Source organism: Porites lutea, chromosome 10 (assembly GCF_958299795.1).
Source record: "Porites lutea chromosome 10, jaPorLute2.1, whole genome shotgun sequence".
In the NCBI taxonomy this organism is placed as follows: domain Eukaryota; kingdom Metazoa; phylum Cnidaria; class Anthozoa; order Scleractinia; family Poritidae; genus Porites; species Porites lutea.
Window position 1 is genome coordinate 25,592,740 of NC_133210.1, and position 26,497 is coordinate 25,619,236.

General features: G+C 41.9%; 3 protein-coding genes across 3 annotated transcripts in view; 2 read left to right on the top strand and 1 right to left on the bottom strand.

The window, feature by feature from the left end:
• Nucleotides 1–26,497, top strand: part of LOC140951317 (elongation factor G, mitochondrial-like) — a 51,053-nt gene that overhangs the window by 17,674 nt on the left and 6,882 nt on the right. Inside the window, exons 18-23 of the mRNA XM_073400569.1 lie at nucleotides 17,068–17,157; nucleotides 19,242–19,289; nucleotides 19,710–19,792; nucleotides 20,888–20,957; nucleotides 23,268–23,357; nucleotides 23,475–23,550. Coding sequence (XP_073256670.1) covers nucleotides 17,068–17,157; nucleotides 19,242–19,289; nucleotides 19,710–19,792; nucleotides 20,888–20,957; nucleotides 23,268–23,357; nucleotides 23,475–23,550 — 457 coding nt within the window. The remainder of the gene's footprint in view (nucleotides 1–17,067; nucleotides 17,158–19,241; nucleotides 19,290–19,709; nucleotides 19,793–20,887; nucleotides 20,958–23,267; nucleotides 23,358–23,474; nucleotides 23,551–26,497) is intronic.
• LOC140950806 (uncharacterized) lies at nucleotides 141–2,719 on the top strand. Its single transcript, XM_073400027.1, has 2 exons — nucleotides 141–333; nucleotides 1,464–2,719. The coding sequence occupies exons 1-2, from the start codon at nucleotides 141–143 to the stop codon at nucleotides 2,717–2,719; spliced, it is 1,449 nt and encodes a 482-aa protein (XP_073256128.1).
• On the bottom strand, nucleotides 22,433–26,205 carry LOC140951314 (probable thiopurine S-methyltransferase). The gene is made up of 3 exons (XM_073400567.1): nucleotides 25,605–26,205; nucleotides 24,700–24,886; nucleotides 22,433–22,670 (listed from the first exon to the last, which is right to left on the bottom strand). The coding sequence occupies exons 1-3, from the start codon at nucleotides 26,200–26,202 to the stop codon at nucleotides 22,547–22,549; spliced, it is 909 nt and encodes a 302-aa protein (XP_073256668.1). The 5' UTR covers nucleotides 26,203–26,205; the 3' UTR covers nucleotides 22,433–22,546.

The window sequence follows — 26,497 nt, forward strand, 5'->3', positions numbered from 1 at the left end:
TAGTTGATGTTAAACGAGCCATATGGCGACTTCTTTTTTTCTCTTGTGGCTTGAGCTTAAGAAGGAGAGAAAAAAAAAAGTAGTAAGTATGATGAAAGAAGTTATTCATTATGCTTACTGGCTTATAGCCAGTACGAATCATGTCCACCAAAGTCTGTGTAAAAATACGTGCAAACGGACCCAACAACTTCCAGCATCGTTGGGCCAACAATGTTGGGAGTTGTGTCGTCCTTGTTGGCAGTGGTGTACCAACGGATGCAACAACTCCCAACAATGTTGGGACCTGCAGTAGGGATCCATATTCATGTTTTCTTAGAGTCGTCAGCCGGGCAAGTAAGCCTGATGGCCTACTTGCCTGTTTACAATTTGGGTCGCCCGCACAAAAGTACAGAATTATAATCTTAAAAGAATGGTGAAAAAATTGTGTGCAACTTGAACATTTCTGATTAGCATTTATTTCCGTTATAGTTACTTACTAAGAAAGGGTTGTAACTAAACTGTTAAGTACAACAGGCTACTGTCCTAGGCTAAACACCGTTTATTTACATTTCACAAGTTTCCATGATCGGTCAGTTTGCCATGAAGGCAAGACGGTGCGCTTGCGTTTTCCGCCGTATATATGCGTCACCTTTTTGCAAAACGTCTTCTAAAAAAACTTAATATCTTAAAGCGTATGAGGCACCGGCTTCTGCTTCACCCTTTTTTTCCGCCAAAGGCGACGAAACGCCTTCTAAAAAACGCCAGGCCTTGATGACTGCTGTCACGATTTCTGCGAATGGTCCCTGAATGCAGTACTTCACAAAAAAACTGAGCCTGCGATCGTTTCGTAGAAAATGCTGCGCCATCAAAGATGGCGCCCAGACTTATTTCATTGCAGACAAAAGCTGCTTGCTATTCTCCATTATTCTCAAAGTTTTAAGTGGATTAGAGAAGTAATCAGAACACAGGGAAAATGTATAAAATCATATAAGAATTTTTGAATAGATTTTGTGGTTGAGCACAACCTCACTCGTCTGAAGGGCGACTTATGAAGTTATCTTAATCGTCCGCACGAGATTGTAGTCGTCTGGGACGACTGGACGACCGGGATCCCTGTGCAGTACATCGTGGGAAAGATGCAACCAATAAACTCCAAGAATACCATGTGTAGTGTGCGTGCGTGGGCCCAACAATGTTAAAAAAGAAGTGCAAACGAATCCAACATCGTAACGCTTGTATCACATGCTTCGTTGCACCAACATGTTATTACTATATTATTGCACGGACCTTTGTATACTTTACACCTTTGCACATTTTGTACATGTTTAGTGATTCCAACGCATTAAATATTCAGTTTAGGACATGTAACAGACACGTTAACATGGTGGCAGCGGTGGGATTTTTTTCTCCTCCCTCACAGCATTTACGTGGCTTAACGATTTAAATCTATTGGCAACCATGGCTTTAAACACTCCTTTATCCAGATTTTAAAACAACGGGAGATTACAAACACGACATTGAGGTATTCATCGAAGATCTGAAGGATTACTGCACCATGCAAAACTGGTTCGATCCGTCGAAGGAGTCACAGGCTGCAAAATGGACAAAACAAGAGAAGGCGATGGCATGCCTTAGGGCGTCACTGTCCCCTGCGAGCAGAGCGGTCTACAAATACAGTTTAGGGCTTTCAGCAGAAGATATGGCGAAACTTCACTTGATTATTAATGCCCTAAGAGAATATTACGGATCAAGCATCGGGTTGTCCGGTGAAAGACAGAAGTTTCTTCGCCTTCTGCAAAATGAAGACGAATCGATCGGTTCTTGGGAAACCCGTATGCGAAGTCAAGCTTCACAGTGCGAATATGACATTTCGCTGACGAGTTTATGCCAGACTCAGTTTATCGCCGGCTTAACGTCTGAAACCCTGCGTGTAAAACTAATCGGTAAAGGCCACAGACACCGAGATGCTGCACAAACCAAGGTCAAGTTGCGGGAAGTTGTTAAAATCGGAAAAAGCTTTGAGGCGACTACTTTTGCGAACCAGTTAATGAGAACCGCCCGAAGCACCCAGCCGGAGCAAGTAAATGTCACGAACAAATCCACACGTGAGAATCAGACTTCTGCTCCACCAACGCCACTGTGTTTTTGGTGTCACGGCAGCCATCCCAGTCCTCGTCAACATCATTGCCCTGCGTTTAGCAAGAGATGCAATAAGTGGGGAATCCTTGATCATTTCGCTCGTGCATGTAAAGGGGGAACAAGAAAGCAAGTAGGCAACGGGCAACAGTCAAATTTCGTTGATGATGATGCAGATGAGGAGGCGTTTATAGCAGAATGCAAAGCAACACGTAGACCTGCAAAGAAGTTCTTCGCTCATTTACACCTTGTTCACGACGGGAAGTCGAAAATTGTGAGAGCACAAATCGACTCAGCTTCCACTTGCAACACCATACCCAGCAATTTATTAAGCCAGTTATTCCTTAATTTAAAGGTGTCAGAGACCAAAAGCAGAATCTGCACATATGGAAGCCAAACAATGCGACCAAAAGGTCAAGTGACCCTAGTTTGCTACAGAAAAGGCAGACTAGGCAGACTACAGACAATAGATTTTCTTGTTGTGGACGTCCCGGGCGACAAACCACCACTTCTTAGCGGAAAGAATGCGCAGGCTCTGGATTATTTGAAGATTTATGCAGACGAAACAAACGCAATTGAGGACGAGATTCTGCAAACTCCGTAAACACTTCCCCCACTCGGAATGCTAACGGCGGTGGACATTTTACGGCAGTATACTAATGTTTTTAGACCGGGGCGCGGAAACCCCCCCAGGATACCTGTGCATATTGAGCTGGACCCCTCTGTTACACCTGTACATGCCCCAAAACATCGAGTGCCCGTGGCAAAGTTAGACCGGGTAAATGAAGAGCTGAAAAGGCTTTCTGGAGAAGGGATTATTAGGCCTGTTACCCAACCCACAGAATGGCTGTCTAACATGCTGGTTAAAGAAAAACCAAACGGCAAACTTCGTATCTGCTTTGCCCCAGGCCAGACAATAAATAAGGCGATTAAGAGATCCAAATACAAGATACCGACCATCGAAGAGAAGCTTCCTTTAAAAACAAAAGCCAAAGTCTTCACCATTGTTGATGTATCTGAAGCATTCCACACCACTGTACTGGATGAAAAGTCCTCTCCACTCAAGACGTTTCAAGGGCCAAATGGTCGCCATTGTTATAACCGCATGCCGTTCAGTATTACTTCTGGTCCGGAGGAATACCAGCGGCAACAGCATGAATTCTTAAACGGTCTACGGGGTGTAATTAACATCGCCGATGATATTTGCTTGTATGGGTGTGGCGACACAAAGGAAGACGCTGACATCGACCACCACCGAAACTTGGTGCAGTGTGCCGGACACGATCTACGGCTCTCTGCGAAAAAACTTCAGTTCAAATGCCCATCTGTCACTTTCATGAGGAACAAGCTTACCCATAAAGGACTGGAGCCCGATCCTGCCAAAGTAGCCGCCATCAGAGAAATGCCAGTTCCAGCCGACAAAGCTGGAATGTGCCAATACCTGTCCAAATTCTGTCACAACCTGTCCGAAACAGTCTTGCCATTGAGGGGCCTTACCAAAGATGACTCTGTATTTCTATGGTCTGAAAGTCACGAAACAGCGTTTAACTCAGCTAAACGTCTGATCGCCTCAAAAACCGCGCTGCGCTATTATGACCCACACTTCCCAGTGACAATTCAAGTAGATGCATCTAACTACGCAATGGGTAGGGTTTTACTACAAGAGGGGCACCCTGTGACGTGTCTGTTTCACTTCACACACCCTCAGCAACACAAAGAGAAACTATGCTCAAATCGAGAAAGAGTGTCTTGCGATCGTATCCTGCATGGATAAATGGCATTACTACTTGTACAGCAAACATGACATCACAGTCCACTGAGACCACCAACCCCAGGAGACAATCTTTAAGAAACCCTTGAGCAGAGCCCCCCACAGATTGCAAAGAATGACGTTGAAGTTGCAGAAATATTAGTTCACTGTTCGTTAGAAGAAAGGGAAAGAACTTTTTATAGCAGACACACTGTCTCGCTCAGCCACCAGTGTTCATAATGACACAACCCCGACAGTCATGCAAGAGTGCGAAGTGTTTCGTGTAGAACTGGCACAAATGGATCTGGGGGCAAATAGAGTAACATATGAAACAATGAACCAGATCAGAGAGGAGAGTTCAAAAGATCCTGTTCTAGCAGTATTGCATAAAGTGGTGCTAAGTGGATGGCCTTCAGAAAGAAAGTGCCCGAGCAAATCAGAGTTTACTAGGATTCAAGAGACAACATCACAGTGTATGATGGAATCCTTTACACGTCTCATCAAGTTATCGTACTTACATCCTTGCGACCTGAAATGTTACGGAAGATATATAAAGCTCTCCAAGGCGCAGATAGTCATACGAGCCATGAAAAGAAATTTTGCCCGATGCGGAATTCCAGACAAATGCATAACTGATAACGGCCATGAATACTCGCGTTTCGGGTTTACCAGTACAAAATCGACACCCTGCCACAGTCAAGGAAATGGGAACGCAGAATCGGCAGTTAAGATTGCCAAGAATATCTTGAAGAAATCCCGTAACGAGGACCCTTACTTAGCTCTCTTAGCGTACCGAAACACACCCCAACAAGGATACGACTGTTCCCCTGCCGATCGCTTGATGTCCCAAAACGAGTATGTCCCAGGGTTGTGCAAGAAAACATTACAGAAAGGAGAAACAGGTCAAAGGTGCAGAACGACATGAAGGCACTAACCCCTCTTAGAGAGTTCACAGAAGGGGGAAAAGTGTACCTCAAACCGCGCCCCAACCATGGCTCCATGGGAAGGTAGTAGAAAAGCCCACACCAAGGTCCTGCGTGGTCAAAACAGCAATGGAACCCGTTCGCCGTAATCATTGCCAAATCAGGAGAGCGAAAGCAGAGCCAGCTGATGGATACAGCGCAGTGATGGACCAGCTTAAAATCGCGTCTACGCAGTCAGAACAAGAACAGGAGAGACAACCACCAAACGCTGACTCAACAGGAGAAACAATGCTGAGCACACCCGGAATCGAATCAGAAGACACGTTACGTGCAACAATAGAATGTGGACCTCGCCGATCACAACGTGAGCGCAGACTGCCTTCAAGATTCAGAGACTAAAATCTCACTCGACTACTATTCAATACCGCCAGCTACGAAGGCTAACCACGAGCTGAAGGCCGATAAACGGCTTATTTTTTCATCGGCTAGGATTCTCAAGGGATGCAAAAATACATTGAGGAAAAGTGCCACTACTGTTTATCTTTCTTTGGCTTTTTCACCCCATGCTGGCACTGGTGGCATTCACAAGTTTCTCTTGTTTTTAATTATGTTAGTTTCCTAAAGTCGCATTTCGAATTCGAATTCATTTGCGGGTGCAGACAACGAGCAAGCAGTTGACAATTTCAGTTTTCGCACCAAGGATCTTTCGCCAATGTAAAAAACACAAATTGGTTAACCACATGTCTTCATAGAGTACACGAGTTTTGGATGACTAGGTTAAAGAACGGAACGCCTTACCATGACAGCGACACTTTCGTTGTAGCTCCAAACCGTGGAATTTTAAATACGCTGTTCAATTACGAACCGCAATTCTGGTGGTGGAAATCGATGAACCACCGACTAAGAAAATCCGCGAATGTGGCGCAAAAGAAACGCAGCTCAGTTTAATATTAGTAATTGTAACGTCGTGTTTAATATTTCCAATAAACATTTGTAAATTTGTTCTTCGTGAAAAGCTAATTAAAATGCGAGGGGATTACGTATTAATATACAAGGGGGATAAGTCACTTAAAAAAAGAAAAAAGGTTTAAAGGTTTGTTTATCGTGGAAAGTGCTGTTAGCTTATCCAGCTAGTTTACAGGCACTCCACTCAAGTACTTAGAAACAAATAATTTAAATACAACATAACAGGATTAAAGACCCCAGCTGGCAGGAGGCAACCAGTTGACTATTTACTTATCCCTCTTGCATATTAATACATAATCTCCTGGCATTTTAGTTCGCTGTTCGTTAGCCCCGCTCTTCCCTTCAAACAAACAAAGCCGCACCCAGCTTTTCAGACAGTTCATTCGGTGATGATGTAAAGGGTTATTTTTACATTGGCGAGGATTCTTCATGGGATACATTGAATAAAGATCCCTCTATTGTTCAGCTTTCTTTTGTTTTTTCAACACTCCATGCTGGCACTGGTGGCATTGACAAGTTTCTGGGCTTTTTAATTATGTTAGTTTTTCAAAGTCGCGTTTCGAATTAGTTGTTCGCAGTGAATGCTAGAAACAGCCTAATGAGCCTAGCAGTGTCGAGCGATTCAGAGTCAGAAGTAGAACCGTTTATTACTCAAACCGAAGCAGCTTAAGTGGCTGTACTGCAATTGAGCTTTCGGAAAGCAATTTTTAATCTTCATTCAAAAAAAACACAAAGAGGTCAACTACATGGAGTACAAGCGTTTGGGATGACTGGTTAAAGAACGGAACGCCTAAATATGACAGCGACACTTTCGTGGAACCGTGGAATTTTAAAAACGCTGTTTATTTTCGAACTGTCGTTCTGGCTGCGGAAATCGATGAACCACCAACTAAGAAAATTCGTGATTGTGGTGCAAAAGAAAGCTCAGTCTAACGGCTCGTGAAATTACGTATAACAATTTTGAAATATCTCTCGTGGTATTTATGCCAAATATCAGTACTAATCATGCTATTACCTATACTTATAACGTCGTGTTTAACATTTCCAATGAACATTTGTAAATTTGTTCTCTATGAAAAGCTAATACACCGTATTCACAAATGGCGGACACGCGGGAAAAAACTGGTGCCTAGTCATGAAAGCGAGGCGTTGGAGGATAAACAAAAATTGCAAATGAAGACTTTCAGTGAACTTGCAGAGTGTTTAGCACGGATTCCACCAAAAATAACTTTGTACGGACTGCTTTTTAAATACAATTACGTGGGATGTCTTCTGCCTTTAATGTTTGGTAGTGATTTTCTGTTTGCAATCAAAAGGAACGCGTATATCTTCAAGGAAACAGGATGATTTTGTAGGTTTCCAAAGCATCAGAAGCTTGACAAGTGGGCTATGGCTCGAGAAAAGCGGCAAAATGTTGGCCCAAACTTCACATTGAAACTGAGTACGAAAGCCAGATCACTACAATTCTGTAAAAAGGAAATAAAAACAGATATTGGTGGCGAGAGAAAGAGAAATAAGCGACGGATATATGGCCTACTTGTTAACGGAAGAGACCTCCGCCATTACACAAAACAGGTCAAGTCGAGAGCGGGTGAAAGATTCATTCACAAGGCTCATTTATTCATGTCAGTGTCATTTTATACATATCTATGTATATATGTATTTCTGCATTTACAACTTCCTTTGGATAATATTAATTCCGTCGCTTTGGAGTGAATTGTTACTGAGGTACGTTGGCAGAGCTTAGTAAAAATCTCATGATTTCTTTGTCATTGCGAAATAATTAAAAATAATTTTATTAAAATTAGAAGCTGTACTGTGTGAATCTTATGGCTTGCTATTTGCCTGGTCTCCTTTAGGGCATTATCTCAGAGAGTTCTTGGTAAAAAAGTAGTATAAAGCTTTCATTTTACTAGGTTAAACTTTTAAGGCAATGTTTGTGTCAGGAATGAATACGGCAAGCTTCTGTTTCGAATAATTAAATTCGAGTCTGGATCCGTTTAAGAAGACCATCATTTTATTTATTTACGTATTCTTCAACTTTAAATTATTATGAAACATTAAGTTAAAAGTCTTAACAGCCAAAGATAAAAAATACGAAATTACTCGCTGAAATGATATGTGGCCGGCTTACCGAGTCTGCCGAGTAACATGTTGAAATTTTGAGCGTACTCCACTCGAACGCTCCTTTTTTTTATACTAAAAAAATAGTTCTAATTGATGTCCTTCATCGATTAAGACCAGAGAATAACGTCCTGGCAAACAAAAACCAAACACAACTTCATCGAAACCTCAGTCACCTCTTCTTTCCTGTCTTCCTTTTATCCATGTGTTTCAGTTCAACGGCAGACGTCTCTTGCGTTAACAAGTAGGCCATATATCTGTCGCTTATTTCTTTTTTTCTTGCCACCAAGATTTGTTTATATTTCTGTTTCACCGAATTGCAGTGAGCTGGCTTTCGTACTCGGTTTCAATGTGAAGTTTGGGCCAACATGTTTGCCGCTTTTCTCCGGCGATCGTCCACGAAACCTACAAAATCATCCTGTTTCCTTGAAGATATACGCGTCCCTTTTGATTGGAAACAGCAAATCACTACTAAACATTAAAAGCAGAAGACATCCCACGTAATTGTACTTAAAAAGAAGTCCGTACAAAGTTATTTTAGGTGGAATCCGTGCTAAACACTCTGCAAGTTCACTGAAAGTCTTCATTTGCAATTTTTGTTTATCCTCCAACGCCTCGCTTTCATGACTAGGCACCAGCTTTTTCCCGCGTGTCCGCCATTTGTGAATACGGTGTATTAAAATGCAAGCGGATTATGTGTTTATATGCAAGGGGGAAAAGTCACTTATCCCTCTTGCATATTAATACATAATCCCCTCGCATTTTAATTAGCTGTTCATTAGCCCCGCTCTTCCCTTCAAAGAATCAAAGCCGCACCCAGCTTTTCAGACCCGTTGATTCGGCGGATATGTAATATGTTCCCCCCGAAAAGAACAAAGGAATCCGAGCTCATGTAAAAATAAGACTGGGTCAACCACCATTTATCTCGCAACAGTCTCTCTTTATTGATTTCTGAGGCCCCGCCTACACTTTTCAGAATATATTTGAATCCGCAACTTTTTCTTTCGGGATTTTCACACGTAACCGTATTCTGTATTGAATGGTTTCGATTTCAATTTTTGATGTCGTGAGAGTGAAAAGGGAGAAGTAGTAAATAAAAGATACAATATAAAACAATAATCCTGCTGTAAACTCTAATTGAAAGCAGCAATTTTACAAGACCTCTTGCGTTATCTTGGAGATGATGTTTCACGAGGCCTGTAATATTTTAATTTACCAGGAACGACTTAGCTCTTCTTGCTGCCAGGCTAGGCGGGAAATTTTTACGTAAGAAAAGATTTTTGAGCTTTGTATGTGTTGAAACTAATGTATAAATTTGGTTTGGCGGCGAGAAAAGGCAGCAGGGCAAACAGACCAGCTGCTTAATATTTGACAAGTTGTGCTGCAATCTGTGTTTTTGTGAAACAGGTGAAACGTTGCAAATTCTCTTTGCATCAAAGCTATTTTAACGGGAGTTTGTTGTTGTTGTTGTTGGTTTTCGTTTGAGCTGGGAAAATTGCCGATTGTCCTGGTAGCCTGAATTACCAGATTCGAGAGGGCTTGTACTGAAGGACTGAACCAAGAAATGTTGGAAGTGTCATGCAACTGGGTGATTACGATGCGTTATGGAAAGAAGACTAGGTTTTGCCAGTGTGATTTCCAGATGCAGACGTTCAAAAAAAAAAGTTGGTTGTTGGTTGATTGTTTCCCTTGGATCTCACCCCACGTTTCCGTCATTTTTACTCCGTTAACTCGAACTCGAATAACTCGAATTCTCCGCTAACTCGAGCTAAATTGCCTTTCCCTTTATCAAAAATTCACTGAAACTCGAATTCAGGTTCTTGTAACTCCACTCGGATGCCATCCCATTAGCTTTTCTTGTTGTATTTTGGTAAAAACACTAAAACTAACACTTGTCAACACTACAGCAACCTGATTTCAATTGGTGCAACAAACCGATCTCGTTTTATCATAAAAACTGCCTTATCATATTACAGGTTCTTTTTCAAATAAGTTAAATTTTCACTGCACTATACACTGAAGTGCTGAAAAATCAGTAACTTTCAATGTTTAACATGGCAAAGTGAACTTTCCAATCGACCCTGATAACTCTAGCCCTCGCTAACTCGAACTGTTTTTTCGTTTCCCTTCGAAGTTTGAGTCACCGGGTTTCTACTGTACTACTGAGTCTCAAAGTCGATGGAACATATATAAGTTAAAAAAGGAAGAAACAATTTAAAAAATTAGTCTAATCCAGGTTCGGCCTTCGTTTTAAATTATTTCAAAACTTTTCTCGCTTATGTTTTAGCTTTACTCTCTAGTTTGATGTCATTTGGCAGGCTGTTGAATGACTTGGAGGCTGAATCTTCAGAAGTTTCTGTTTCAAGAAGCACGACCAGATGCGGTATAGCACTTGAGCGTAGATTCCTAGAGATATCGCTAGCTAAAAATTGTCATCTCACCCGTTTCGGTCCAGTTTGCTGGGAAACACTGCAGTTTCCAAACAGAAGACTCGGTGTTCCGCAGCAACTCCTAATCCACTCAATCTGATATTAGAATGGGATACTAGCGTAGCTGTTAATTTGTGGAGTGCTTTCCGATCAACACAGGAAAGAATTTTTAACATTAATCAAGCGGTTGTCAAAAACAACCATATTGCGACTATATTCACCTGCCCTCCGGCAATAAGGCGTTTGGGAAATATAACCTGGAATCACATATGGGATTCCAGTTAGCGAATCACGAGACATTGCCTCAATGGTAATTACATTTCAGCGATTTTATCAGATGTAAAGACATTTTTTTGCAAACAATTTTTTCCCTGACAAGAATAGTGACTTTAGAGCCACGTCTAATCGAATCCGGATATTTTTTAACCGAAGCCTCATTTTTCGTGCACGACTGAGTCGACGTTCCGTCGTTATGAAACCAATGAATCCGCTCGCAGAAACCGCATCTTTTTGAGACCCCTCTCCAAAGTGGTTTCGAATCCAGGTAACAAAATATAAGATTTTAAAAATTTCTAGATTCATGTGGAGGGGCCTAAGCTCCAGCAACATGAACGGCAAGCAGAAAATAACAACTGTTGTGCATTGTGTGACGTCACTGCACGGCTGCGACGTGCCTAATTTTCACATACGTGTATTAGCCTGCGAAAACATCCGTTTCTCCTCGTTCTTCTTCGATGAGGACGTTTCGTGAAACGTGCTCGGCGGCGAAGAGCGAGGAGAAACGGATGTTTTCGCAGGCTAATACATGTATTATGGAGGAAGCAAACAAGCGAGGACGAAACTTTCTTTCTTTCTCAACTTGAATATGGTTCTTGGGAACTCAGCTCCAGGAGAGATCGCTTACATGCGACAAAGTAAGCTGGAATAATCGCGAGGAAGATTGAAAGATCGTGAATTTACTTTTAAAGGGAAATTTTCAACACCTTCGCCTCGCTGTTCTTAGCACAAAGGCTACAAAAGACCTTTTGTCTTCCTTAAAATACAACAACAATAGAAGTGGTCCTCTTTCAATTAGCAAGTGTGAGAGGGAATTTGAAGCAGTAATGTCGCTAAAACATTGTGCCACTTTGTTATCTTTTATAATCATTTTAAAATGTTTATTGAAATCGATCCTATTTAGAAATTTCAGCTTTTCAAAATGTAGTCGCTTATGCGAGGAAACACTTTCAGTTCAGTTAATTTCACATTTCAAAAACTGATGGTTGACTGGTATTCACGCTTTGGTTGGATTACAGTGTGTGCTTCTATAAACTTCAATCTGTTATCACTGATGATTGGGTTTTCATTGGAGTTTTGCGGCGCTGGCTTCAATTTAATAAGCAAAGCCCCGTGCCAACTGACACAACATTTTTGGCCACACAACTCCCTAAATTGTTGGATGTTACATGTTGCGTCCGTTTCACACCCTGTTGAATGTTCTTGCGTGTTGTTTGGAGCTGTGAAACCACCATTGACGTAAAGCAATGAATACAAAGAAGCCACTGAGAAGTCAACACAATAGAGCCAAAGAAAATGATAGCTAGAAAACAGAAAAACTTCACAGGTTTTTACACCGAGGTAAACCCGCAAAGTTTGAAACCGGTCAAACTTTTAGCCCCGTGCATACGGGCTTAATATTGTTGAGAGTTTGCACATAACTTAACACTTTCACCATTAGAATTAGAGTAGAATATAATTATTTTTGTATGCTAAATTACCTTCTGTCGAGTGGAACGGTTATCCGGGAATTTTTAGCCTTTCTCGAGCTTTGCAAATAATTTGTAGGCAATATTTGCTCCTTCGAACAGTTTTTATATAGAAAAAAGTCGTTGGGGGTCCCGGTTTATACGCGTTTGGCCCTTGTGCCACTAGGTCACTAAAACAGCAATATCTTTGTGGCATTCTTATCCTGACCGTTTATATGCGTTTGGCCCTTGTTCCACTAGGTCACTAAAACAGCAATATTCTTGTGACATTCTAACCCTGACGTCAGGATTAGAATGTCACAAGGATATAGCTGTTTTAGGTCAAATCATTGGTGAAGTCATCACTTCGTACCTTTACCGGTGCACAAAATGCTCGAGTAGCCGGTTATTGAGACGATATGACACAAATTTCATCATGCAGGGAGCACTCAGCATAATAAATGGTTTGGTTATTTTTGTAGACATATCATTAAAACTTGAAACGGTTGGGCCAACTTTTTCATTCGCCATCCGTTGCAAGAGACGACAGGAAACAGTTTCAATGACTAGTCTTAAATAACAAAACTGGATCATTAGTTTTTGGAATTCAGTTTTTTGGGAAGACAAGTTTTAGCTTTCTGAAAAGATAGCAAATATCGTGACTATAGCTCCTTTAACGTAAGCTAAAATACCTTCTGTCTTTTGTTGAGTACTATGAGTAAATAAGGGTGCTTGTACAACGCTAGTCTCAAGGACCCTTGATATTTCAGCAGTAGGAAGCTTTCAACCGCTTCTAGCCTGCAACTGCCTCTAGCCTGCGTAGCAAGCGTTTCTGTGCGGTGGCACAAGGAAAAGAGCGGGGAGTGGTGCGGAAGAGAGGAAGGAAACACTTGCAATTTTGAAAACCGCCCACTTGGATGCAACGACATTTGATGCTGTCATCAGCTGTCATAATTGACCAATAATTGTTTGTCCTTCCGAGGAGCGGAAATGAACTTAGAGGCGCGTGTGTGAAACCAGGCGTGAAACCAAAACAACTTTTTTTTGTATTTGGGAACGCGTGGACGGCGTTAATGGTGAAATCTGAATGAATCCGAACGATCAATACAGGTCAAAGCTCATCTAGACAGAGCTGCTTACCGTTCTCGCCACTGCGCAGACAACTAGAGTGCTCTTGTAAAAGCATCTAAGAACAAAGCTAACCCGACAACTGATGAAGTTCGTGTGGAGAACCAAGTTGCAATTTTAAATCAGTCACAATTTGCAGTTCTCCATAGTCGATGTAGCTTCAGTATTTTTTATCTGTAAATCACTATCCGAGAGAATTCAACATCCTGCCCAAAAAAAACACTAACGAGCTGGGCCCAGCATGACAAAATATTGTAGGAAACCATCGCATTCCCTGACAAAAGAAAATCGCTTTTAGTTATTCAGATCCGGGAGACACTTTAGAGAAAAAATTAAACGACCTGAAACCCTTATATAGTCGCAAGAAGAGCTTTCAGTTTCAAAAGAAGTTAAAAATCCTCTTGCATTGGAAGGTAGAATTTTCGAAACATTTGTTGTAAAATTTCTTGCTTGCTGCCTCTCCTAGGATTTTCGAACATCTAAAAAATGGAAAATTGCCTATTTTTTTAATGGATTTTTACCCTAAAAAGGTCACCTAGAATTTTTGGGAGCCTTTTTTCTAGCTGAAATGTTCGAAAAGGTAAGTTTTAATCCCTATAATTTTCGGATCACTAGACTTTCAGCTAGGAAATGCGAACAGATGAAAAATTTTTAGGGGATAAAAATATGCCTATATCTACCGTTTGAATATTAAAATACGTTTAACAATGCTATTTTTAAGTGGTTTTAAACTATATTCTCGTTGGGTGCCCCTAGAAACTGTGAGATATAGTCGAAATCTTAATGCTTTCATATTGGCAGGATCTCAGTGGTTACACTCCAATGGCCAAATCAGCCATAGTATTAAACAACGGTATTGATCAAGAGCGTTGATCAAGGCACTCTCTACAGCATCAACATGAGTATCTATTTGTTTATAAGGCTAGATTTTTCAAGATTCCACTTACCCCCAAGAAGTTAACACGTAAGTAAGTCTTGCGTTTTTCATCTCCCAATTATCATACTAACATTGATTTTTTTTTTACCTCTCGACGGAGGTATTGTGATTTTCTTTGTTAGTCGTAGTCACCCAAGTGATTACCGTGTTCGACAGGCACGTCATGTGCGGGCCACTTCGTTTTCCCATCAGCTGCATGACCCATGTACTTGATATGTTTGCTTGTTCGTTCTTTGAGCGCGCCCTACAATAATAAAATTTTAAGTTAACTGCTGCATTGATCGCTTCGATAATGTTATAAAACAATTAGTTCATGCTTCAGCAGTGCGTATGTCGAGCTACTCTTACGCCTCTTTCGTGCTCTCCAAACTTCCGGCGTGCTCAATATCTCGACATACTTGTACAACGCTAGTCTCAAGGACCCTTGATGTTTTAGCAGTCGGAAGCTTTCAACTGCTTCTCACAGTCAGTGCTAGTGAAACTGTGAGATATAGTCGAAACCTTAATGCTTTCATATTACAGGATCTCAGTGGTATAGTTACACTCCAATGGCAAAATCAGCCATAGTATTACCGTATTTATTCGATTAACCGCCCTGGACGCTTATTAAATTTTTGGACCTTGAAAGTGGGCGCTTATTCGAGGCTGGGCGCTTATTAAATTTTCTCCATTTTCAGCAAGTGTGGTATGTTCATTTTGCAACAAAACAATAAATGGTAATAACAAAACGCGAAGATGTAACAAAACAAGGTTTCTGTAAAATACTCTGAACAAAACTCCGTCTTCGGGGAACTTATTCAGTTTTTCTGCCGGGCTGTGAGGGGGAAGGAGAGTGGGTTTTGGTTGTGGGCGCTAATTCGAGGGTGGGCGCTTATTCGAATAAATACGGTAAATAACGGTATTGATCAAGAGCTTTGATCAAGGCAGTATAGATACTCTACTAACGGCATCAACATCAGTAACTATTTGTTTATAAGGCTAGATTTTCAAAATTCCACTTACCCCCAAGAAGCTAACGCGTAAGTAAGTCTAATGTTTTTTATCTCCCAATTATCATACTAACATTGATTTTTTTTTTGACCTTCCGACGGAGGTATTGTGGTTTTCTTTGTTAGTCGTAGTCACCCAGGTGATTACCGTGTTCGGCAGGCACGTCATGTGCGGGGCACTCCGTTTTCCCATGTACTCAGTCATATGTTTGCTCGTTCCTTCTTTCGGCATTTATCCACACCAGTAAACGGAGAGAAACGCTTAGTTTGCAAAAGAAACTGTTTACGTGAGACGAACAAATACATACATTGTTGAGAATATGCGGACTATCCCAGTCAATCCTATGAGTCACTCGTAAATCAAGTAGCTCATTAATTCATTTTAATTGGCCAGATAATAGGTACAATTTCGTTTTCCCACTATCCAAACACGGGAAAAGCTAATCTAGGTGGGAAGTGACTTTACATAACTGCAAACTCAAAATTTCTTATATTTAATTTACAAGAAAACGCAAATAACAAACAAACGAACAACGAGGCTAATATTCTTGCCATCTTGAGCGAACAAACTATTGCCAAAACAAAATTGGCAATATGTTCTTACGGGAAAAAAGCGGGAAATCCCGTGAGGCTAAGATCCGGATAGCCAATCAGAACAGAGGATTCGTTTCACTTGACGTCGCGAACCGGAAGGCTGGTTCATTGACCCTACATGTATGTGGGACTCAAAGCGTTCAGTGAGTGTTGAATTTTAACCGATTTTTCTAGAATTTATGCCCGAGTTCATGCTTGAAGAGCATTTTGTTGTAATTTTGATTTCATTATGTAAGAATTCCAAGCGGTGGATGATCTGTTGTTGCAGGAATCAGTGTTTGTCTAAGGTTTAGATTGTCGGGTCCAATTTTTGACCGGTGCCACGAGAACTAAGCAAGGGTACCCAACGAGAATATAGTTCAAAACCACTTAAACATAATATTGTTAAACGTATTTTAGTATTTAAAGGGTAGATATAGGCATATTTTTAGCCCCTAAAAATTTTTTATATGTTCGGATTTCCTTGCTGAAAGTCTAGTGATCCGAAAATTACAGGGATCAAAACTTACCTTTACGAAAATTTCAGCCAGAAAAAAGGCTCCCGAAAATTCTAGGTGACGTTTGTAGGGTAAAAATCCGTTAAAAATGGGCAATTATACCGTTTTTTAGATGTTCGAAAATCCTAGGAGAGGCAGGCAAGCAAGAAATTTTACAACAAGTGTTCCGAAAATTCTAGGTCTCAAATCGTCTTCCGAAGACATATTTTCCAAAATTGACGTTGGGTGCCCCTGATTTTCAACCGGTCGAGGATTCGTCCGGTGCCGTGTAGCCTAAAGCTACGGTAAATCAGGCAACCAAAACGTACATTGTTTTACAACATTGCTACAAAACGAGTTGAAAGGCGATGTTGTGCGTTTTACCTCCCACGAATCAAACTTGTCTTGCAAGTTGCGTGAATACTGACTTCTGATTGGATAAAATTACGCGGGAGTTTACCCGATACACAGGAGTTACGTCACTTGTAGCCTGCGAGCAAGCTCTCTTATGCGGGCAAGCGGAGCGAGCCGCGCGAGAATGCGCGAGGCCTCTCGCGTGCCTCTCGCGCGTCTACTTTTAACGATATCCCTAGATGGAGAGCTTGCTCGCAAACCACGTCACTTGCTGCAAATCAAGTTTGCCTTGGGCCGGTAAAACGCGCAACATGTAAAAGATTTTGTCGCAAAACGTAGAACTACTTTCTACGTTCTGCAACAAATTCTCGCAACCTGCAGCAACCTGATTTGTGGCAAGTAAAAGTAGTAAAACGCGCAACTTCGCCTCTCAACTGGATATGCAGCAATGTTGCAGAACAAGTTGCTCGTTGTTGTTTCCCGTTCTACCGTACCTTGAGATACTTCGGAAGAGTGTGAAAAGTTTTAACATGTGTATCTGTGTTTTTATTACCTCAGAATGACCTTGCACAGTTCTCCAAAGCTATTAATCGCTTCACGCGAGAGGATCCAACGTTTAGAGTAAGATACGACGACGAGAGTAAGGAGGTGAGAGTACTAACACTTTAATCCCCAGTATCCAGATCCAATTTCTTCACACTAGTATCCATACATTGCCTTGAAGAATAAGTTGAGGGAACTTGATATAAGAGCAAAACATTTCTCCTTCGGTTATCAATTGAGTATTTCTCATAACCTGCACTCTTGATGATCTGCTGATGTTGTTAGGAGAAAATTGATGTTGGTCAATCTTGGGATTTGAAGGTTTAAGCATCACAACCGGGATATTGCGCTGGCGACCAAATTTTCAAAACGAAACGCCGAAGGTACCAACAAAAGACGCACTTAATATGAGTGTCAGTGTATTTAGTACGAAGGTACTAATTGACGACACCATTTTTACGTCTACAACTCAAGACGGGGTCGCCATTTTACGTGGTCATCCGAGACAAGGTCTAGCAGTTTGAAGGGCAATTCAGAACCCTCATTTCTTAGGAATTTTTAAAGGGCTGCGTCGCGGCTCTCAAGTTTATTTTCTCAATTGTGCCAATAGGCCACTTCAGAGTTCCAAAAACCCTCACTTTCAAAATGAGGCTAGGTGCACAACCTTTCTTGTGAAAATGAGTTTTATTTGCATGAGAATGAGAAATGGTTTCCATATCAAAGGCTGAGCACTTAACCTCGTCTTGAAACAGAGGCCCGGGGGAACTCGGAAATGGCCAATTAAGCATCCTTACTCGCTGTGGAGTTTGATAAATCACTTGTAAACGACAAATCACCGCTTCATGTCCTTCACGCATTACAGTAAAATAAAACTGACCCGCGTATAAGAACCCAAGTATTTCCAAGCTAGGCTGAGAATGTTCTTATAAAAAAATGGTGCTAACTGGAAAATTAGGCTCCTCACGTTCTTAAATAGGTGGATAAGGTGTTTGTCATTGGTGGGTGTGGCCTATTTTGGCCCTATTTTTGGTATTGCATGCATAATCCCTTCAATCCAAGCATGTTAAAGCCATTTATAAAGTTTATTCAAAGCTATGTAAGTTAAACAGAACAAAAGAACAAGGATATTTTGATCTACATGTCAATTGTCTCATTGCCAGGGTTTTATCTTCATTTTACTAACTGGTAGAGCTTGTGCTATTAAATTTGTGTATTCCGTGTTTGACTTAATTTCTCAAAATAAGAACCTGTTTCAAAATTGTAGGCTAAAACAGGTTCTTATGTAAAAGGGGTCTAAATGGACAATCTTAGCCTAACATGTTCTTAAAATCTAGGTTCTTTATCGGCGGGTTTCACTGTATGTCAAAAGTTTCAAACAACAAAAAAGAACTTTGAGAAACTGTTAGGCTAACATGTTTCCAAAAACCGCCATTGCAATCCGTTTCAATCTTCTTCAAGTTTGTCCATCCGTGCAACCTTTTGCATTTGCTGTGATATTTATACCTTCGTTTCATGTTTTTAGCGCTTGCTTTTATATTTCACCCAGTTTGCTAGAGGTTTCCACTGTTTGAATTTGATAAATCGCATGACACAGCTCCTTTAACCCCTTAAGCCCCATGATCCACATACAAATTCTCCAGACTTCTTTTAAGAATAGTTGAGAGAATTTGGTTCAAGATCAAAGCGTCCTTTCTTTGGTAATCAGTTTAGTAATTCTCATAACCTTTACTCTTATTCATCTGCCGATGTTGTTAGGAGAAAATTGATGTTGGTCTCTCTTGGGAGCTAAAGGGTTAAGATCCTGAGTATTTGTTCGACCCAGGGGTTTCAAAATGTTTTGAATTAGGTGGGCTACTCTGGAAAAGTAGGCCGCTGTGAAAATGGAGGTTGTTTTTCACGAGCTGTTTGTTATGACAAGAGTAGCCGGCGGAACTGCAGCGGTTGCAGGCTTGTTTTGAAACCCCTGGCACGACCCCGGTGATCGAATCCGCAACCACCCTCTTTGTATTCCAGCGCTTTACCTACTGAGCTTGTCCTGCCGCGGTTACCTGCCAAGAGAACCTCTGCCGTTCAGATTTGAAAAAGATGGCTCTCTGGCATTGAAACCGTCAGCTGTAAAAGCGAATATTTTTCTGGCTATATATTCAAAGAATTGTCTCAATTTATATGCATTTATTTCTTTTCTACAGACTATCATCTCAGGAATGGGAGAGCTTCACCTTGAGGTTTATACAGAGGTATGAAAGCGCATGGTCCGGAACGCCTTTCCCGCCTTTCTTGTGAACAAAGGCAGCCGACTCGAGGCTATGGTGGACAGAAAACATTGTTTTGTTTTGTTTTATTTGTCCACTCGAGCCTCGACCTCTTGCCCACCCTCGACCTCGTGTCATTGTGACTGCTCACTGGAATGGACTCTGGAGTGCCGGATTAGGGAGTGCCGGATCAACGACCACGAAAACGGCAAAATAGTAATAGGTTTAGATAAGGAAAACAACAACTCTGCTCGTGCATCACGCTTTTTGTACACTTCTTTAACGTCTTTGCTTAAGCTTTCTATTATGTGTTGTTGTTATCTGTTTGACTTTTTGACACTGATGTTTGACGTATTTATTGACGTTTGGGTAAAATTGTTTTCTGCTCTGTTTTTCTCATCGCAGAGGATGCTTACCGAGTACAACTGCCCGGTCGTCGCAGGAAAACCCAAAGTTGCTTTTAGAGAAACCATAGGCAAGGAGGCAAGGTATGAATTAAATGTTACCCCAATGGGCGTTTTTCAATTAAGTGACGTACTACATTCGTCAGTGTCCTTTATGAATGATAGGGAGCTTCGGCAAAGGCGTTTTTGGGCGACGCCTGTCTACCGCAAGTGAGCTTTTTTGCTTTATTTATCCTGCGAGTAAGCTTTCCCGGGGCGCTCTGGCCCTCACCCCCGTACCCCGAGGGAACCCCAGGAGAGCTTGCTGGCAGGTTAGCTTTTTTTATACCCTGACGCCACAAATGTGCGTCCTTTAGTGTCTTTACTCTTACGAAGACGATTTGCCCTAAAATTTGGGCATGGCCACTGCAAAGGAATGCAAAAAGTCCACTTCTAGTTGACGTGCGTCGCTCAAAAATGCTTTCTCTTTAGTTCCATTATTACTGAACTTACGCAACAGGACGGGAGAGGAAAGACGACGGCAAACCTTGTGTGACAAGCGTGACAATACTCACTATCATTACCTCTACCAGTTTCAACATTACTGATTCATTCCACAGTATTTAGGCGAAAAAATTGTGCGTTAATCCGAGATTGTGTGTCCACCTTTTGGCGACACTATTTGCGTAAATATGGACAACCTTCACACAGTAAAGCAAAGTTAGAATTTAATCTTAAGCCACTGCTCTTACATGATAATTATCTTCTTTATTGTCATGAACTTTATGTATGAATAAACTGTATTTTTAAGAGGAATTACTACGATTAGAAATTGAGCAAGACGATGCAAGAGTTGGAAAACAGGTTTTAACGTTAAAAACATGTTTCTTTGCTTGTTTGTTTTCATTTTTGGGGGAAGGGGGATGGGCGGTAGGGGGTAACTGGGTTGATTTCCAGTTCCAACGTTTCAGCCTTTGGTGACATGAGCAGCAAAGCGCACGACATAATAAAAGATATATAACTGTTTGCGTAAACTCTCCCACGATGGTTATCTTTTACAATTTCGCGCTCTTTGCTGCTAATGACGTCAACGACCGACTAATTGCCCCTGGAAACGGATTAGGTTGCCCGTGACAACAACACAGTTGAGCTTAGGACTGGAGAAAGGAGTTTCTACCTTTACTTTTTGTGTATCTTCAGGTTCGATTATCTTCATAAGAAACAGACCGGAGGAGCAGGCCAGTTTGGTCGTGTCATTGGGCGCATTGAAGTAAGTGTTACACTATATTCCATGTGCTGCTCACAAACCATACTGTGGTGTGGAGAAGAAATATCGTGATTGCGTCGATTTAGCGCTGACTCGCTTAAAGAGGCTGTCCACACTTGGTGCCCGGGAACCAGTGACTGGCTACCGGCACGAAATGGTGTTGCGTTCACACTTTGAGTACTCGGTATGAAACTGTGTCCAACTGTCCTCTATTTTGTCCTCTCAGACGCCATTTTGAAACATGAGCTTAGAGTGATTATAAAGCAGTGGACTGCCCCAGAACCAACAAAAACTATGTGCACACAGGGACCCAAAGCCCACTTTTGTGCCTGAGTACAAGGTCTTGACCTTGCCGGAATTCTAGCTTGGGTACTTGAAAAAAGGGTGTGTTCACATTAGTGCCCAGCGAGTACCGTACTCGGGCACCTTGCCCGCGCACAAAGTGTGAACGCTGCCATAGGGACATATTTGTATGTTATTAGCTAAGATATCTGTACCCTCCCTTGTCTTATCAGGATCAAAACCACGTCTTTACTGTTGACAGATTCATTGAACTGCCTACATAATTATTATGTGACATAATAATTACCTTGTATTTGAGACCTTGGGACTGCTAATTTGGACCGGTTATTCTAACTCCGATTCATTCTTCATCACGAGAAGGACTAGAAATCCCCTGGCCATTCATATTTAGAGGCGGACCGTTTAACATTTGAAGGGTTGAAGTGGTGGACAAGATTTTTTTCGAAGCCTTCTACTGTTGTCGGGGTTTTTTTACCTCTTTTTTTGTTGTTGTTGGTGTTGTAAATGTAACGCCATTGTAAGGCTTTGCGGGATTTCTCTTTATTTCAGTTCTGTTTGCAAGATATTTTCTCTGAAATCACTCAACCTTACCCAAATCTCCCACTCTAATGCTCAATGCTCTGCCCCGCACCGAACCAGTGCCGGCAGCATTTGACCTCCCTGGCTCTGATTGGCTAGAAACTAATTGCTGGCCAATCAGAATCAGAGAACTCAAATGCCTGTTGAACTGGTTCAACGAAGTAAAGTGCCTAGAGGCTCTCCCGTTATTCTTGTAAACTTTGCAATGGTTTCCCCTCTTATTATCCCGTCTGTCCCGAGTAGCTGTCCCGTTTCTCCAAAGAGGGTTTTCATAGTTACTTACATCCCATAAACGATCTAATTGACGTCCGCTCTCAAATAGACGCCAGTTTCCCACGATGGTGTGTTTGTATCAGACGCCACTCTCTAATTAACACCCTCTGTCTATTAGACGCCCCCCCCCCCCCCCCCCTTCTCATGATAATTACTCCAACATACGTACTGCAAATTTTGAGTTCATCTCCCGAACAGCGCGGTTTGGTAATACGGGCGTAACCACTTCAATCTGTCAGGAAACTCGTGTTGGTAAAGGGTAGAAAGACAAGAAACGAAAAAAGCGGGCAAAATTGTTAGTAAACCACTGTGAACGGCAAACCTTTATTAACTCTTTTATCAAGCGACTACTTGTCCCAATATCCTGGGTGGCCTCGTACATGTAAAAGAATTTCGTCTGTAATTTTTTCTGGGCACTTCTAGCCAAAAATAGCCATCTACTTCCTAGCTTTCTTATTCGGTTTTGCTTTTTCTTCGACAGCCTTCTTTTTCTTGGATGTTTTCTCCTTTTCGGATTCCTCGTTCTTCCTTTTCCTTTTCTCCGTTGGTACATCTTTCTCCCTAAAACGAAGCAATAAACAGAAAAACAAAAGTACGAAGGTGAACTGGATGCTCCTTAATAAAAAGAGACCTTTTAAAGAAAGGAAAGCTTTAAAAATGCTAAACGTAAGGGGTGACATACATAGTTTTTACGGAGAATTTTTTAAAGCTTTAGTCTTGAAGCGTTCGCACCTGTCTTCATTGGGAGGAATGAACTGTATATTTTAGCGGCTAATTTTCCTCCTGCGGGAGATCATAGTACGAGTAAGTATCCGGGAGCTCCCCAATTCTTGTTGAATTACCTTTCGTTAATTTGCCCTGAAACTATCCCGTCTCCCAATATCCCAATCTCATCCCTTCCTATCCCGTCTCTTAGTTCTCCGAGGATGCACGCGTTTGTAAAGAGACGTCGTCCTGCTTATGACAGATCTCGGAAGAAAAGAACTGTAACAAGCGTCGCACAGCTTATTCAAATGCAAGTGCGATTCTTCTGAAAGACCCAAGCTTCTCCTCTAAAGACATATTGTTTAACGCCCGGTAGAATTCTGGATGATTTATGACGTGAAGAGGTGACGTAACAAGCTAATCACTTTTCTGACTGTTCTTTTTTTTTCGCAGCCCATGCCGGAAGCCGCCACTGATATCGAATTTTTAGATGCTACTGTTGGAATGAACATCCCCAAAAACTTTATCCCCGCCATAGAAAAGGTACTGATTTCTCGCAATTTTTTCCCTCAAATCAGGCATTTAAATAATACAGGTTACAAACGAAGATTTCTACTCTGCCACGTATGCTTACGGTTGCTCGTGTTGCTTGAATTTCAGGGTTTCCAAGAGATTTGTGAACGCGGTCTCATCACAGGACACAAATTAGCTGGAATTCGCTTTGTTCTCGAAGATGGTATGTTTCTAATGCTATGTTTACTCTATACCGGATAACTTTTGCAATGCGGCGCGATTTCTGTAAAGGTCGGTACACACTAGGCGACAAGTTACAGCAACACGTGGCGGCGACACGTCGGAGCGACAAATCGCATCGTGCGTAGTGGATAATTTTTGTGAAAATCTTCGTGTCCGCAACATAATTTTGTTCAAAAAACAAATCAGACAGAATTTGTGCGACTTGTTGCTGCCACAAAATTCTGTTGCAGAGACAAAAATTCTCTAGTACGTACGAAGCGATTTGTCGCTAAGACGTGTCGCCGCGATTTGTTGCTGCAACTTGTCGCCAAGTGTGTACCGACCTTAAGGAAGCGAAGCTGCGCTGCGCCGATCGTTAAAGTGGTGCGACACATATTGGAGAGGTTCTGAAACCCTTTTGGTGCAGTGTAAACAGGTAGTCGGACCGTCGCGGAAGTGAATAAGTAGGGGCGATGATAGCCTGCGTACCTGGCTGGATTAGCGAACGAGTGCTGTAGTATCCCGGGCAAAACAATTCCGCCAGCTACGCAGGCTAGAGCGAGGCCTGGAAACCAGTGAGATGGAAGTAAATATGCAGGAGTGAGAACTGAGATTTAGGTAGCCTCCCGCGCAGTAGTCTTAGGAATTCGTCACGCCTTCCTATCCCACGTTGGAGAGGCTTGCGTGACCTGCCAAAAGAAAGTTTGCGTGGGAGGCTAGGATTTAGGTCGCCAAACCCTCTCGGCCAACCGCTCTGGCACGATGTTCGATGTGTGTGAAGGACTTGTTCCAGTTCTGTGCCGTTGCCGTTTCCGTTGCCGTTCATGCCATCCGGGATATCTTTTCGTGTCGACGCCAAAAGTTTTCCGGTATAGTGTGATTTCACCCGACGTCACGGCGGCCATATTGGTGTCCCAAAAAATAAAACGGCCGCCATGTTGGTTTCCCAAACCAGTCCTCTGGAAGTTGAGCTTTTTTCTTATGCAAACGCTTTCTTTTGTTCCAGACTCACTTTCTACTCTCAAACTCGGCCCAGACCTTCCATATGACCAGCGCAAAACATACAGCTGTGTTGCAACCTGGTCATGAGCCACGGCAAAGCTCTATCCCCATCTATGCAGTTAAAAATAATAATTAACTTGTGTCTTACTTAAATGTAATCAGGTGGTAAAACATCTCCGTTTCCCCTTCCTCATCTCCGTGATCACCATGTCCGTGTTCCTCGTGTCCGTGTGATTCGTGCTCGTGTTCGTGATGTCCGTGTCCCATGCCCTCACCGCCTTCGTCGCACTCCTCTTCCGCGAATTCCTCCGGGTCGTACTTCCAAATTCTTGTTCCTATTTCGCGAAACGTTTACTGAAAGGTTAACTATTAGTCGCCGCTTGATTAGCGTTGAAAAAAAGGCAAAACTATTGCACTTGGAAAATACTTGCGTTCATAAAAAAGCGGGGCGTGATTTGGTGTCTCTGTGCACCCTCCCCACCCCCCTCCCCCCTCTCTTATGAACCCCAACGACCATAATGTTTATAATATCACTGCTCAATCAAACAAATTCAAGGGAATTTCATTGAAATCAGCAACAAAGATAAAATACGTTAATTTTCAGCAATTCTTGTTACCAATGGCCTGGTTGTGTAAAACACTATCCAGCATAAGACCAGTCGGTTTTTTATTTTGCCAGTTTAAACCTTTTGCTTCCAGTGGGAGTAAACCTTTTAACCGTGACAGAAGTCGAGCTTCCAATCGCTTAGTCCCGAACTCTCTCGTAGGCGATGTATAATTAATAATAACTAAACATTTGTCTGAGATTTTGCTTAAAATGGGGTGTGCAGTTGTTAACGGTCAGATGGACTGGATGGAGCGTTTACCCCTTCGCGCTCAGGGGAATAAATCTTTTAACTGCTACTGAAATTTCGAAACAAAAGTACAAATTCATTGAATACTATTACGCTGTTTTTTTTTGTTTGTTTGTTTTTTCATTGTCTTCTCAACTGTATGTGCCTACTTATGTTTTCATGCCAAGTTTAAAAGTTTGACAGAAAGTAAGGTTGTTACCTAAGTAACGAACATCGCTCTTATCTCCAAACAATGATTTGAGCATCTTCTCGTCTACGAAGTTCGACCCATGTTTGCATACCTCTACCATATGGCGTCCGTCAGGTTTCAGTAGCGCTTGCATTAGGCTTGTGTACTGTTTGAGTCGTCTGGCCCCCATCTCATTGACTATAGGAATGGCGGACTGATCCCAGATGGCGTCAAACTTCCCTGAAACCTCCACGTTGTAATCAAAGATATCACACTGATACAGAGTAATATCCTTGCCCTTCGCTTCGTATAGGTTCACTTTCTTCTTTGGCGTAAATTGTTCTGATCGGAGAGTGTATTCTAGCTCCGCGTTGCGGAAGAAAGCCTTGATGTAGCGAGCGTTTATTTCCACGCCGGTGATCGCGTGACCCTGTTCAGCTAACCACAGCATATCGGGAGTCTTGCCACACATTGGCACGAAAATGCGAAGATTGCTTCGGCCGGCAGTCAACTGTTTGATATTTTTCATCAATATGGGGTCGACTTTTTTCAAGTAGTCGGGGTCTTCGGACTTCTTTGTTGGGTTTTTCTGAGCACTATGTTGCTTTACTCGCTTCTTGGGCGCCATGTTGTTTTGGGGGCTTCTATCAGGTTGTTTCCAGTGTCCTCTCGGCTGCCCTTCGTCAGTTGCGTGACGGAAGTGACTTCTTGTTGTGTAGTTAAGGGATTTATTTCCTCCCGCCTTTTCCAAAATTAATCCCTTTGTCAAATTTGTCAAATGTTGGTGAATTTTTTGGAATTGAATTCTTAAGTACTGCGTCTAATTTGGTGAGAAAAGAAAACATTGTCTTGTGTTAACGTGCAATGTTTGGTTTGCACTCCATCATGGCTCCCTAATATGCTGTGAGATGTTCAAATGCAAA

Bases quoted from the DNA above. Each gene is read 5' to 3' on its own strand.
- LOC140950806 (XM_073400027.1), top strand. From the start codon at position 141: ATGTCCACCAAAGTCTGTGTAAAAATACGTGCAAACGGACCCAACAAC. The intron at 334-1,463 runs GTAAGCCTGATG...TCCTTTATCCAG, and splicing joins TAGAGTCGTCAGCCGGGCAA to ATTTTAAAACAACGGGAGAT.
- LOC140951314 (XM_073400567.1), bottom strand. From the start codon at position 26,202: ATGGCGCCCAAGAAGCGAGTAAAGCAACATAGTGCTCAGAAAAACCCA. The intron at 24,887-25,604 runs GTAACAACCTTA...TTCGCGAAATAG, and splicing joins GAGCGATGTTCGTTACTTAG to GAACAAGAATTTGGAAGTAC. The intron at 22,671-24,699 runs GTAAGACACAAG...GCTTCGTTTTAG, and splicing joins TACCACCTGATTACATTTAA to GGAGAAAGATGTACCAACGG.